General features: G+C 50.3%; 1 protein-coding gene across 8 annotated transcripts in view; it reads right to left on the bottom strand.

The window, feature by feature from the left end:
* CUX1 (cut like homeobox 1) overlaps positions 1–12505 on the bottom strand; it is a 469420-nt gene that overhangs the window by 63316 nt on the left and 393599 nt on the right. For 4 of the 8 annotated variants that reach the window (XM_023194482.1, XM_023194475.1, XM_023194477.2 and 1 more), the window contains one exon: positions 11934–11990. The exons of the other annotated variants lie outside the window; for them this stretch is intronic. In XM_023194482.1, coding sequence (XP_023050250.1) covers positions 11934–11990 — 57 coding nt within the window. The remainder of the gene's footprint in view (positions 1–11933; positions 11991–12505) is intronic. 8 annotated transcript variants of the gene reach the window in all.

The raw sequence follows: 12505 nt of genomic DNA, 5'->3' as shown, positions 1-12505 counted from the left end.
CCATCCAGAGCTTCTCTCCCTCTAGACGCCATCGTGCCATCCAGAGCCTCCCTCCCTCTGGGATGGTTTTCTACTCTCCTCTTTCATCTCCCTGATATGGGAAGGTACACTGGGGAGAAATGATCTTAGAAATTCTGTGTTGGCCTGAAATGCAGGAGGACGAAGCTGCAGAGGTGATGAGGCCCTGTGGCTGGCGGGAACCTGCGCAGAACCCGCGGGCCGGGAGGGGACCTGCCAGGGATTCGGAGTGGAAACTCACTTTCCTTCGGGGGCCATTTGGCTTGTGTATCTTTTATAAGCTCTTAAGGAAATAAGCATATCAAAAGCAGAGCTTGAAGATATTAAAAATTAAAAACCCTACTTAAATTACAATTCAATTTTGGTAGTGAGCTCGCAGTCTGGCCAGATTGCTGAAGGGACACTGGGTGACACAGATGGGCCTGCTTCAGGGGCACAGGCTTGCCTTGTTCTGGCTTTTCTGCAGACCCATACTGATTTAGAAATGATGCTTTCAAATTACCTTCAATAACCTTATTACCAAGCCAGCTGTGTGTACGAACACTTATCAATGCGTCCCTGTGCATTAAGACAAAATGTATGTCGTACAAACAGTCTAAATATATATTACTAAGATGAGAAAAAACAAAGCCTCTAGTTAAATTGCTTTGCTGTAATCAAAGATTAATCACTGTGCGAGTGTGTGTGTGTGAGAGAGAACATGTGTGTGTGTGAGGGACAGAATGTATGTGTGAGGGAGAGAGAGAGAATGTGTGTGTGTGTGAGGGAGACAGACTGTGTGTGTGCGTGTGTGTGTACCCTCTTTTTCTCAAAGGTTCAATTCTGGCTTTGGGCAAACCTACCTGTCCCTTTTACCAAGTCATGCTCTCTGGCCGGTGTGCCCATTGCCATTCTAATAGTGAAATTAATTTTTCCAGATTTCCGAGACTTGGAAGAGCTAAAAAGAGGTCAAGGAGGTCTTTTTTTTGTTTATGTTTTTTGAGATGGGGTGTTGCTCTGTTGCCCAGGCTGGAGTGATCTTGGCTCACTGTAACCTCCACCAATGATCCTCCCCCCTCAGCCTCCCGAGTAGCTGAAACTATAGACTATAGATGCACACACCACCATGCCTGGCTAATTTCTGTATTTTTTGTAGAGATGGGGTTTCCCCATGTTGTCCAGGCTGCTTTCAAACTCCTGGCCTCAAGCGATCCTCCCGCTGCAGCCTCCCAAAGTGCTGAGATTACAGGCGTGAGCCACTGTGCCCAGGCACGAGGTCTTAAATATTGTTTTCTTTCGAGTCTTCCAGGCCTGCAGCCCAGAAATGCTCCTTTCCCGCAGGCACATGGTGGACAGCAGGCTTGGGGGTGCCCATCTGTGGGGAGGATGCTGCGTCTGCCCTGAGAGCAGCCTGTCCTCCTCCTTCCATGACGCTGCCTGTTGGCTCAGTGTGCGGGGTTGCAATGGATGGGCTGCAATGGAACGCTCCTCGGAGAATCCATGGCTGATCACCGCCCATGGAACCCGCCAGTGTGGTGGGCTGCCTCCTGTCTTCCACTCAATGCCCAGGTGAGCGAACTCACTTAGCCCTACAAAGACCCAGGGCAGCCCGGGCAGAACCAAGCTGACATTTCCATCTTCCGCGACGGTATTAGAAGAACCATTAAGGTACATTATTTTACACGTTCTCCTAATCTCTCCATACTGCTTTACTTAATTTGTGATGAAACTGTTGAGAAAGGGTACTTAATGTAGGACAGTCAGTAAAAGTAATTTATCATCTTCCCGCTTCGGTGCTCACGTTATCAGCGAACTCATTTCTGCATTCATCATGCAATCAGCCTATTATTTGCATATTAATCAGGCAGTGGACCGTGAAAGAGCGGCATCCCAGCCAAATGCTGCACTATCTCAGGAGAAACACTCAGTAATTATCATACATCAGTGTTATGATGTGATAATTGATTATAACATCTTTCTCCTGCCCCTGGGGAGTCCCTGCACTAACCCAGCTCCAGGCACTCTGGACAGTTTTTTCTTTGCTTGCAAAAAATAAATAAATAAATCAGTTGGCGTAACCGCTGCCGCGCTCTCGGAGTGCTATTTCTGGGGAGCCTTGATTCTCTTTTCCACATTCACGAGGTGTTTTAAGCCACGTGAAACAAAACTGACCCTTAACTCTGGAATGAGAAAGCCTGTTGACGGGGAAGGAGGGCCCCTCTGGGGCCCGGGTGTCCTCTCTCCTCAGCCTCCTGGGTTCAGAGGTGCTGCTAAGGCATCCATAAAACTTTCCTTATCAAATAGAATGTTCCAACTACCTCTTAATTGCAAAGTTGGTATAAAGGCAGTTTGGCTGCTTTATTTAGGTGCCAAATGACAGACTAATTTTGGCCCTCGTGGAAAGGACAAACCCAACATCTGCCAATTCAGACTCGGGCTATATTTAGGAATCCAGTTCCAAAGGGAAGAAGTAAACACAAAATCTAGAGGAGGCCCCGATGGAAGCCTCCTGCCTGGCTCCCATTCTATCCAGGGCAATGCCATTAAGAAACTCCCCTCCTTATCCTCCCCGGGAGCGGGGCAGGTCCCTCGGGCCAGTCTGCATGGGGCTGGGGCCTGGGTGTTGGCATGGCTCCGGGGGGCTGTGACAGCTGAAAGGCAGGGCTGTCCCGTAGCAGGGACAGGACCTCAAGCCAATGTGTATAGGTTCACTGAATTTAGACCAGAAGAGGTTTCAAAGGAGTATGGACACTCCACGCAGCCCAGGCCAGGTGGATTATACATTTTCCAACAGCCAAACCTTGTAAACGTGGCTTCCATGTTGTCACTGATTTGCTGATTCAACTCCCGGGCTCAGGCAATCCTCCTGCCTCAGCCTCCTGAGTAGCTAGGACTACAGGCGCGCACCACCATGCTCGGCTAAATTTTAAATTTCCTGTAGAGATGGGGTCTTGCTATGTTGCTCAGGCTGGTCTCAAATTCCTGGACTCAAGCGATCCTTCCGTCTTGGCCTCCCAAAGTGTTGGGATTACAGGCATCAGCCGCTGTGCCTGGCCACCACCTTCTTGATTGGGGCAAATCACCTCTTATCTCCGAGTCTTGGTTTATTCCATCCATAAGAGGAGGGAACCGTTTCCATTTATTATTATTATTATTATTATTATTTTTTGAGACGAAGTTTTGTTCTTGTTGCCCAGGCTGAAGTGCCACTGTGATGCCATCTCGGCTCACTGCATCCACCTCTGGGTTCAAGTTATTCTCCTGCTTCAGCCTCCCGAGTAGCTGGGAATACAGGCATCCGCCACCACGCCCGGCTAATTTTTTCTGTATTTTTAGTAGAAACAAGGTTTCGCCATGTTGGCCAGGCCGGTCTTGAACTCCTGACCTCAGGTGATCCACCTGCCTCATCCTCCCAAAGTGCTGAGATTACAGGCGTGAGTGAGCCACTGCGCCTGGCCTCGCTTATTGATTAAGGATTAAGGACATCAGCTCTGTAAGTGGCACAGAGTCCATGGCAGCACGTGGACTCCCTTGTTTTATTCCCATCCCCTTTCTGCAATCACCTGAGGGTTTCTAGGCATTTAAGCTTCTTCATTCCTTCCCTAGAATTCAACCACTGAAAACTGAAGTCCTCATTTGCTCCTATGACCTATTTTTGCCACTTGTACTGAATGCCCAATGTGCTGTAAATTCTGTTTTCTATGGAAAGCCTGAAGGGGAGAGAACGGGATGTGTCTAAGCCAGGCTGGGCCTGCTGAGCCTTTTCAGAAGGGGAAGTCAGGGAGCACCAGGACGGAGGGTCCAGGGAAAGCGATGGAAAGAACGAGAGTTATGTGACCCCTCAACCTTGCCGGCTGTTTCCAGCTTAGTTGGCCTGGTTCCATACTAGCTTGGCCCCAAATGGCCTGAGCAATGACCTAGACCCTATAGTCTTACTCTGGAAGCTCAAGGTTTTGTGTCCACTTTAAGGAATTGGTCAATGAACAGGCAACTTCCAAGGATGGAATAGCATTTTGTAGAAGTTGAGACTTTGGAAAGGCACATGCAGATCACGTCTCAGGGGACTGGGGTGCCAGGAGCACCCGGCACCATCTGCAAGGGACAATCTCCACCAAAGGAGGGGGGAAGATGCGACCAGATTCTGTTTTAAAGACAGACATCTGGCCAGGCGTGGTGGTGCACACTTGTAACCCCAGCACTTTAGGAGGCTGAGGCTGGTGGATCACCTGAGGTTAGTAGTTCGAGACCAGCCTGAGCCACATGGTGAAATCCCGTCTCTACTAAATACAAAAAATTAGTCGGGTGCGGTGGCGCACACCTGTAATCCCAGTTACTTGGGGGCTGAGGCAGGAGAATTGCTTGAACTCGGGAGGCGGAGACTGCAGTGAGCCGAGATCGTGCCAGTGCACTCCAGCCTGGGTGGCAGAGCGAGACTCCCTCTCACACACGCACACACAAAAAGAGAAAATCCTCCACGTGCTGATGGAGGAAGGTCCCCATGGTGTGTTACTAAGGGAGAAAAGCAAGGCACATGGCCTTTTTGAGGCCTGCACGCCCCCCGTCTGTGTGGAATAAATATTTAGATGCACGACTGTCCTGAAGGGCACATGAGAAACTGGGGATGGTGGCGGGGTGGGGGGTTGGGGGGGTGTGAGAGGAGGATGAAGGAGGGCTGGTGACTGATTTCTTAAAAAAATTGTAAGTTTGAATGCTTGCATTTTGTAACTATGGTGCATTTTACTTCTTGGAGAAAATCCTGCAAATCATAATAAAAACAAAAAAGTCAAATAAATCAGTGACTCTGGGCTATGACTTCTCCCCTCTCTTTGGGTGAGGCACAGGGACAAATTCTGCTCTAGGAACAGAGACTTTGGGGGTCGAGTTCTGGCAAAGCAGCCTTCCCCAAGGGGGTGTGATGGGTGGTGCTGGGGGTGGGACTGCAGGGTGCTGGGGTGGTGCTGGCAGCCTGTGTGGGCCGCCTTGCTCACTTGACAGCAACGTTTGTTGCTTTGAAACAAAACCTAAAGTGGGCTATGGTGCTCAGCACTGGCTGCCTGGGGCGTCTGTGCAGGATCTGTGTGTGCAGGGTCCCCCAGGCTTGGCTGTCGCAGGAACAAAAGGCCCTCCACATGCCCGTGTTCTCCTGCATAAATGTCACAGGGTGCTGGTTCCAGTAACATGTCGCCAAACCCCATCGTGAATCCCGCAAGCATCTGGTGGGGCTTGGGGAACTGAAGGAGCAGCTCATACACAGTGACAAAGGGGCTTTCCGGCAAGGTCTCTGAGTGATCCTGACACGTCACACATCAAGGAACTTCTGAGAAGCACATGTGCCCTTCCTCCTGTGGCTCTCGGGGTGGTCCCCCAGCCTCATCTCACCAGCTGGGACTTCCCGCGCTGCCCCCGCGCAGCCTGCCTCACCTGTCTCTGGAAGGGTTCACGGTGGCACAGCCAGTCCTGTTTTATCTTAGCTCCTCCGAGATCAGGTTGAGTTTTTTTTTTTGAGATGGAGTTTTGCTCTTGTCGCCCAGCTGGAGTGCAGTGGTGTGATTTTGGCTCACTGCAACCTCGGTCTCCCGGGTTCAAGCGATTCTCCTGCCTCAGCCTCCCAAGTAGCTGGGACTACAGATTTGCCCTGCACCACCACACCCAGCTAATTTTTGTATTTTTACTAGAGATGGGGTTTCGCCATGTTGGCCAGGCTGGTCTTAAACTCCTGACCTCAGGTGATCCGCCCGCCTTGGCCTCCCAAAGTGCTGGGATTACAGGGGTGAGCCACTGTGCCTGGCTGAAAAGCTGATTCTTTAATGCGGAAGAGGTAATCTTTTTTTGCAGGGGGACCGGGTCTCACTTCATTACCCAGGCTGCAGTGCAGTGGTGCTGTCATTGCTCACTGCAGCCTCCACCTCCTGGGTTCAAGTGATATTCTTGCCTCAGCCTCCTGAGCAGCAGGGATCACAGGCGCGCACCACCACGCCTGGCTTATTTTTATATTTTTAGTAGAAACCGGGTTTCACCAGGTTGGCCAGGCTGGTCTCAAACTTCTGACCTCAAGTGATCCACCCACCTCAGCCTCCCAAAGGGCTAGGATTATAAGTGTGAGCCACTGTGCCTGGCTCCTGCCTGCTTCAGACAGTGCCATGGAATTTCCAGGGGGTGCAATCAGCCCCTCCTGTCCCTATGAACATGCTATACACATGCTCCCAACACCGAGCGTTAGCCATGAACATGGGAGAGCCGGCTGCTTATCAAGGACACTGCTTTAGAATCTTACGGCAGAGTTGAAAGCTCATGAGCCCTGGACACATGTTCCTGGCTATCTGGTGGGGACCAGCTAAGAGCCATGACCATGATACACATGCACATTCAAAAGGAATGTGGACCTGTCTGCGATAGGGGATCTCCTGGTTGTACAAGGTCATGGACAGCCCATGGCCCTGTGGGCTTCACGTCAAAGAGAGGTACACATCGGACCACCCACGTTAGAGACAGACCACAGCAGCTGTCTTCTCAAAGAGGCAACTGATACTCTGTTGGCTGACTGGGAACAGCAACAGGCAGCAGAGGAGACTTGGAACCCATCATTTCTAACACGCCGGGAAAGAGCCGGGTATTTCACGATTCAGCCAAGGGCAGGGGACCATCCTTCCACCTGGATAGCCATAATACACTAGAAGCCAGTGTGAACGCAGATGTAAAAGCTTGTTAGCCACAGCAATGAAACGCTCCCACATTAAGAAGTTACAAAGTGGCCGGTGTGGAGGCTCACATCAGTAATCCCAGAGCTTTGGGAGGCCAGGAGTTTGAGACCAGCCCTGGCAACAGAGACCCCCTACTTTTCCAGCTTACTTGGGTATTGGAAATAAAGAATAAAAAAGGCCAGGTGTGGTGACTCACACCTGTAATCCCAGCACTTTGGGAGGCCGAGGTGGGTGGATCACCTGAGGTCAGGAGTTCGAGACCAGCCGCGCCAACATGGCGAAACCCCATTTCTACTAAAAATACAAAAATTAGCCGGGTGTGGTGGCGGGTGCCTGTAATCCCAGCTACTTGGGAGGCTGAGGAAGGAGAACTGCTTGAACCCAGGAGGTGTAGGTTGCAGTGAGCGGAGATTTGCGCCAGTGCACTCCAGCCCAGGTGACAGAGCGAGACTCTATCTCAAAAAACAAAAACAAAAACAAAAACAAAAAAAAGGAAAGAAAGAATAAAAAAGAGACCCCACTTCTATAAAAAAATTAGCCAGGTGCGGTGGACAGTGTCTGTAAATCCCAGCTATTCAGGAGGCTGAGGAGAGAGGATTGTTTGAGCTTGAGAGGTTGAGGCTGTACTGAGCTGTGATCATGTCACTGCACTCCAGCCTGGGCAACAGAGTGAGACCCCGTCTATCTATAAAAAATAAACAAAAAAATAGAATAAGATAAATTGCTAAATGATAAGAAGGCCACACCGAGCCCCTACCTTCTCCTCTATGAACATTTGTTATGGTTAAGTAGTGTAAGGTCCAGGAATGAGGGATGAAGCCTGGAATGACGAACACACAAAAGGGCCTGCAGAATCAGTCCCCAAGGACCACCTGCAACTCCATCTTGAAATGAAGTTTTCCAAATGAGATCAAAGATGACTCTGGTTATAACTACGCCCCTCTTTATACCCCAAGGCGCTGAGCAATTTGCAAGAAGCCAACACAAAAATATTTGTAGAAAGTTAAGACGCACCAGAAAACCTGTGAACAGGTAACTGATCTGAAGATTTGTCTTTTAAAAACCGTTTTTCTTAAAAAGAAGTTACTCATGACCGGCATGGAACCTACCACCTTACGCCTTTTCAAGGCCTCAACAGCATCTAAGAAAAAGTGGCGGGCCACTAGTGACGCTGCTGCTTAAAAATGGCATCAAATTTTCTTAATGCCCAAGGCATTTCTCTCTTTTTGGTAAATTTGGCGCCTAAGTCATTAAGGAAAATGGAGGGACAGACAGGGCAACAGAGCCCGGCAGGAAGACGCTGACGGGAGCTCTTCAGTGAGGAAAAGAAAACAGACTCCTGGGCCAGCAGCTTGCTGTTCAGATGGGCGAGGCCACTCTAGCGCAGGGCACCTGATCGCCATGGTAACCGAGCACAGAGCACAGAGCCATCCGCCCCCACGGACTCTGCTGTAAGCCTGTTTCCCTTACTGCAGGGCTGTGGCTGGCTGAGCAAGTTGTCCAAAGTCCCTGCCTACCTGGGAGGGAAAACCAACCGCCAGTCCATCTTGGAGGCCCGGAATCTCAAGCACTGAGCATTTCTCACTGACTTTCAGGAAGAAGCCAAGACGGGCTTGCAATGACCTTCCTGCAGACACTGGTTCTACCACGGTGAGCTACTCAAGGGAGACAAGGCATCTTCTGGGTCTGTGGGCCTCTTGAGGATTCTGGGGTAGCCATGGGAAGAACAGGGAATCGGAATCTTGCAGCAATCTTAGGACAGAGGCTCCCTCCCCTGCTTCAGGGAAGCTTCCGCAGAGACACTGTCAAGGAAGATTCTAGAGTCTCTCATGTCACTCATCGTAAGGATTTACTAAAAACCACTGTTAGAAAGCAACTCTATTTTTCTAAATTAAATTCCATATACTGGGCAGGGCACGGTGGCTCATGCCTATAATCCCAGCACTTTGGGAAGCTGAGGTGAGTGGATTGCCAGGTGTGGTGGCACGCACCTGTAGTCCCAGCTACTTGGGAGGCTGAGGCAGGAGAATCGCTTGAACTCAGGAGGCGGAGGTTGCAGTGAGCTGAGATTGTGCCACTGTGCTCCAGCCTGGGCGACAGAGTGAGACTCCAACACACACACACACACACATACACTCCGTATACTGCAAACATAGCTTTAAAAAATTTTATTATTATTATTATTATTATTATTATTATTACTACTTTGAGACAGGGTCTCCCTCTGTCACCCAGCCTGGAGTGCAGTGGCGTGATCTTGGCTTACTCCAGCCTCGACCTCCCAGGCTCAAGCAATCCTCCCACCTCAGTCCCCCAGGTAGCTGGAACTACAGGTGTGTGCCACCACACCTGGCTAATTTTGCATTTTTTGTAGAGATGGGGTTTCACCATGTTGCCCAGGCTGGTCTTGAACTAAGCTCACGCGACCTGTCTACTCTGGCTTCCCAAAGTGCTAGGATTACAGATGTGAGCCACCGTGTGAAACTCCCTCGAAAAGTAACCTCTGATAGTAAAGATTCAGATGAGGAAAGCCATATGATAATCTCTTTTCTTTCTGGCAAAGCCCTCCTAGTCTTCCTGTTCCAGAGAAATATTTTTACTTAGCCATCATTACGCTATACAATTTTTAAAAATTTTCCTGGCCAGGCGTGGTAGCTCACGCCTGTAATCGCAGCACTTTGGGAAGCTGAGGAGGGGAAAATCACCTGAGGTCAGGAGTTCGAGACTGGCCTGGCCAACATGGTGAAACTCTGTCACTACTAAAAACTACAAAAATTAGCTGGGCGTGGTGGTGGGTACCTGTATTCCCAGCTACTCGGGAGGCTGAGGCAGGAGAATCACTTGAACCTGGGGGGTGGAGGTTGCAGTGAGCTGAGATTGCATCACTGCACTCCAGCCTGGGTAACAGAGAGAGACTCCGTCTCAAAAAAAAAAAAAAAAAAAAAAATTTCCTGCAATATAAGAAGTCTTTTTCCATTTTTTTCCCTAGTCACCATGATTTTTGCTTCTCCTGCTGGCTTTCCTATGACTTCAGGGTGTTGGGTCGGTGATTTGTGTTTCACCTCCCCTCTTGCTGGAATGACATGGAAGAGGGGTGGGGGAGATACATCCATTTGCTGCCTCTTCACAAAAACCACTGGCAACTTCCATACCCTGTTCCGTTTCATCCAGAGGCTCACTGCCTTTTTCTCTCTCCTGCTTCCAATCTGCGAGACTGCCCAGGAGTCTTAACTGACTTTATTCTATAAAGTCAATTGATATCTTACAAATATCATTGACATTCCTCTTAGAGCCTAGTGTGTTTTTCTTAGGTTTGACATGTGACTGTTGTAGGAACGTTCCAGCACAGTGGCGATGATCTGTTACAATACAAAGTAAAACGTCATTCTTCTAGGATTTGTTCCGACACGGAGAAATTGCTTCTGGCATTGATCGTTAGGAGGGCTGGCACCGAGGGAGACTTCCTGTTTTATGTAGGACGAGGGGTTTTTTGTTTTTTTTTGTTTTTGAGGTGGAGTCTCACTCTGTCACCCAGGCCGGAGTGCAGTGGTACGATCTCAGCTCACTGCAACCTCCACCTCCCGGGTTCAAGCAACTCTGCCTCAGCCTCCCAAGTATCTGGGATTACAGGCTCCCACCACCACACCCAGCTAATTTTTTTGTATTTTTAGTAGAGACGGGGTTTCACCACATTGGCCAGGCTGGTCTTAAATTCCTGACCTCAGGTGATGCACCCGCCTCGGCCTCCCAAACTGTTGGGATTACAGGCATGAGCCACTGCACCCAGTCAAACGAGGGGTTTTGATCTAGAAAACATTAGTCACTTTCTGCCAAGTTCATTACTGCCTCAATGGACTCAAATACTCTCATGAGTTTAAAGAAGGCCAGCTTCCCGTTAGAGCAGGGGGTCAAGGCTAACTTTCCATGCAGACGTCTGTAAAACTCCAGCACAAACAGCTACATCCATTATTTCCCCTCAAGTATTCTGAACTCGAGCCAGTGCTGGATTAGTTCTTGGTACTTTCTAATTAAATTGGCCAAGCCAGAATGAGTGATCCCTTCTTCCGATGGACGCCCACTCTACCTAGATGTCCAGCCAAGAAGACCCACGGCACGGTGAGATGCAGCCTCCTGACCCCCACGTTGGTCAGAATCAAATCAAACACGGAAAACACGCAGAACTCTCAACTGGGGACTGAGATGCCACCGAGGCGCTCCGGCTGCATCTGTGTGAGGGTTTGGGCTCTTGCAGAAGCAGCAGCCACTGCCACACAGCTGTTCCCCGTGCTACACATATTCCCCCTCGTGGAGCTTGCGGCAAGCTGGCGGGCTTCGTGCTCCTGTTAGCTTTGTTTGTGTTTTCAATGAATCAATGGGATATGGAGACGAATCAACATGTTTAGAAAAATACAGAAAGGGAAAAAGAGGACCAGCTCACAGTGCTGGCTGTTCCTAAAAGCTGGCTGTAAAAAGCTCAGCTCCAAGTGTGGGATCGGCGCACGAGATGGGGGGCATAGGAGGGAGCCTAGGAACCGTAGCCATAGGTCAGCCTCGACGGGCTGTGTCCAGGCACCGTGTGGCAAAGAGAACAAGTCTGGTCGGAGACCTCGAGGCTGTGAAATGCAGACAGAAAGGAGCCCGAGCTTCTCAGCCTGCAGCCACCACCCTCTGCTACCACCTGCTCCCAGGCTCTGATCTCAGTCCCCAGCTCTCCATCCGTTCACACCTGAGCTGTCTTCAGGGGTTTCCTGGCCATTTCCTTTCTGCTACCCTACCTTTCCCACTGTTCAAGCTCCAAGCTCCCCATTTTCCTGTTCAGAGGCTGCCTAGATGTCTTCTGGTTAGACAAGAAGTCCCCCGACACGACCACGCCAGGAGAGGGACGTGTGCCCGTACTTTGTCCCTTCCTATCAGACAGTAGGCCCCCTGAGTGGGGAATCTGTCTCTGACTTAGACGCCAGCCCTGAACACAAGGCTCTAGGCTGATGAAGGATGACAGTGGGTGTGCAAACCTTGGCAGGGTCCCTCCGTGCACTGTCTGCTCGCTCTCCATTAGAAACTGACACAGAGAGGGACACACAGAGGGACCCCGTTTGCAGACAAGATGCCATAATTCAGCTCCCCAAATCCAGAACGTGGGGTTCCTTGGAGTCTCCCGGGGACAGAACAGAGCACGGGACAACAGAAAAGGCGGTGAGACATTTCATGTAAAAGCAACAGAAATTGGCTGCTTACCTGAGCTCACACAGCCCTGCTGCAGCGGGTCCTGGAGCGACGTCACAGAGTGAAGGACTGAAGTAGAAAAAGGTTATAATTAAAGGAAGGAACGCGGCCCAGGGCTTAAAGCTTCCTAACTGCATGTGGCAAGGCCCAGGGAGGCTTCCTACTCCTCCTGGGGAGGGGCGAGCATGGGGACCCGCGGGCCAGGAAGGCGCTGCTGTTGCAAAGCCAGGCCCCCGGGCTGGGAGAAGGTGAAAGGTTTTGCCTGTGACATCTCCCACTTTAGTACCCTTGGCTGACTTTCTTTCCTGAATCCCTGATTCAGCTACTTGACTTTTACCTGTATTTATGTATAAACAGCATTTTTAAAATTGGTAACTCATTTTCTGCTGCTTATAAAATTAGGCACGATCTTCTCTCCTAAACACTAAAGTCAGTCCCACGGCGACAGGTTGTGGAGGAAGGGGACGGTTCTGTCCCCCAGCACCAGCCCATGGTGGGGAGCGTGGCTGGCCGCCTCCTGGGGTGGAGTTCCCTCCTCCCTCTCTGCATAGCCCAGGTGGGGCTGCTGTGACCAGGTCCTTGCT

Source organism: Piliocolobus tephrosceles, chromosome 8 (genome assembly GCF_002776525.5).
Source record: "Piliocolobus tephrosceles isolate RC106 chromosome 8, ASM277652v3, whole genome shotgun sequence".
In the NCBI taxonomy this organism is placed as follows: Eukaryota; Metazoa; Chordata; class Mammalia; order Primates; family Cercopithecidae; genus Piliocolobus; species Piliocolobus tephrosceles.
The sequence above is the reverse complement of the archived record's forward strand: the minus strand, read 5'-3'. Positions and strand labels throughout refer to the sequence as shown.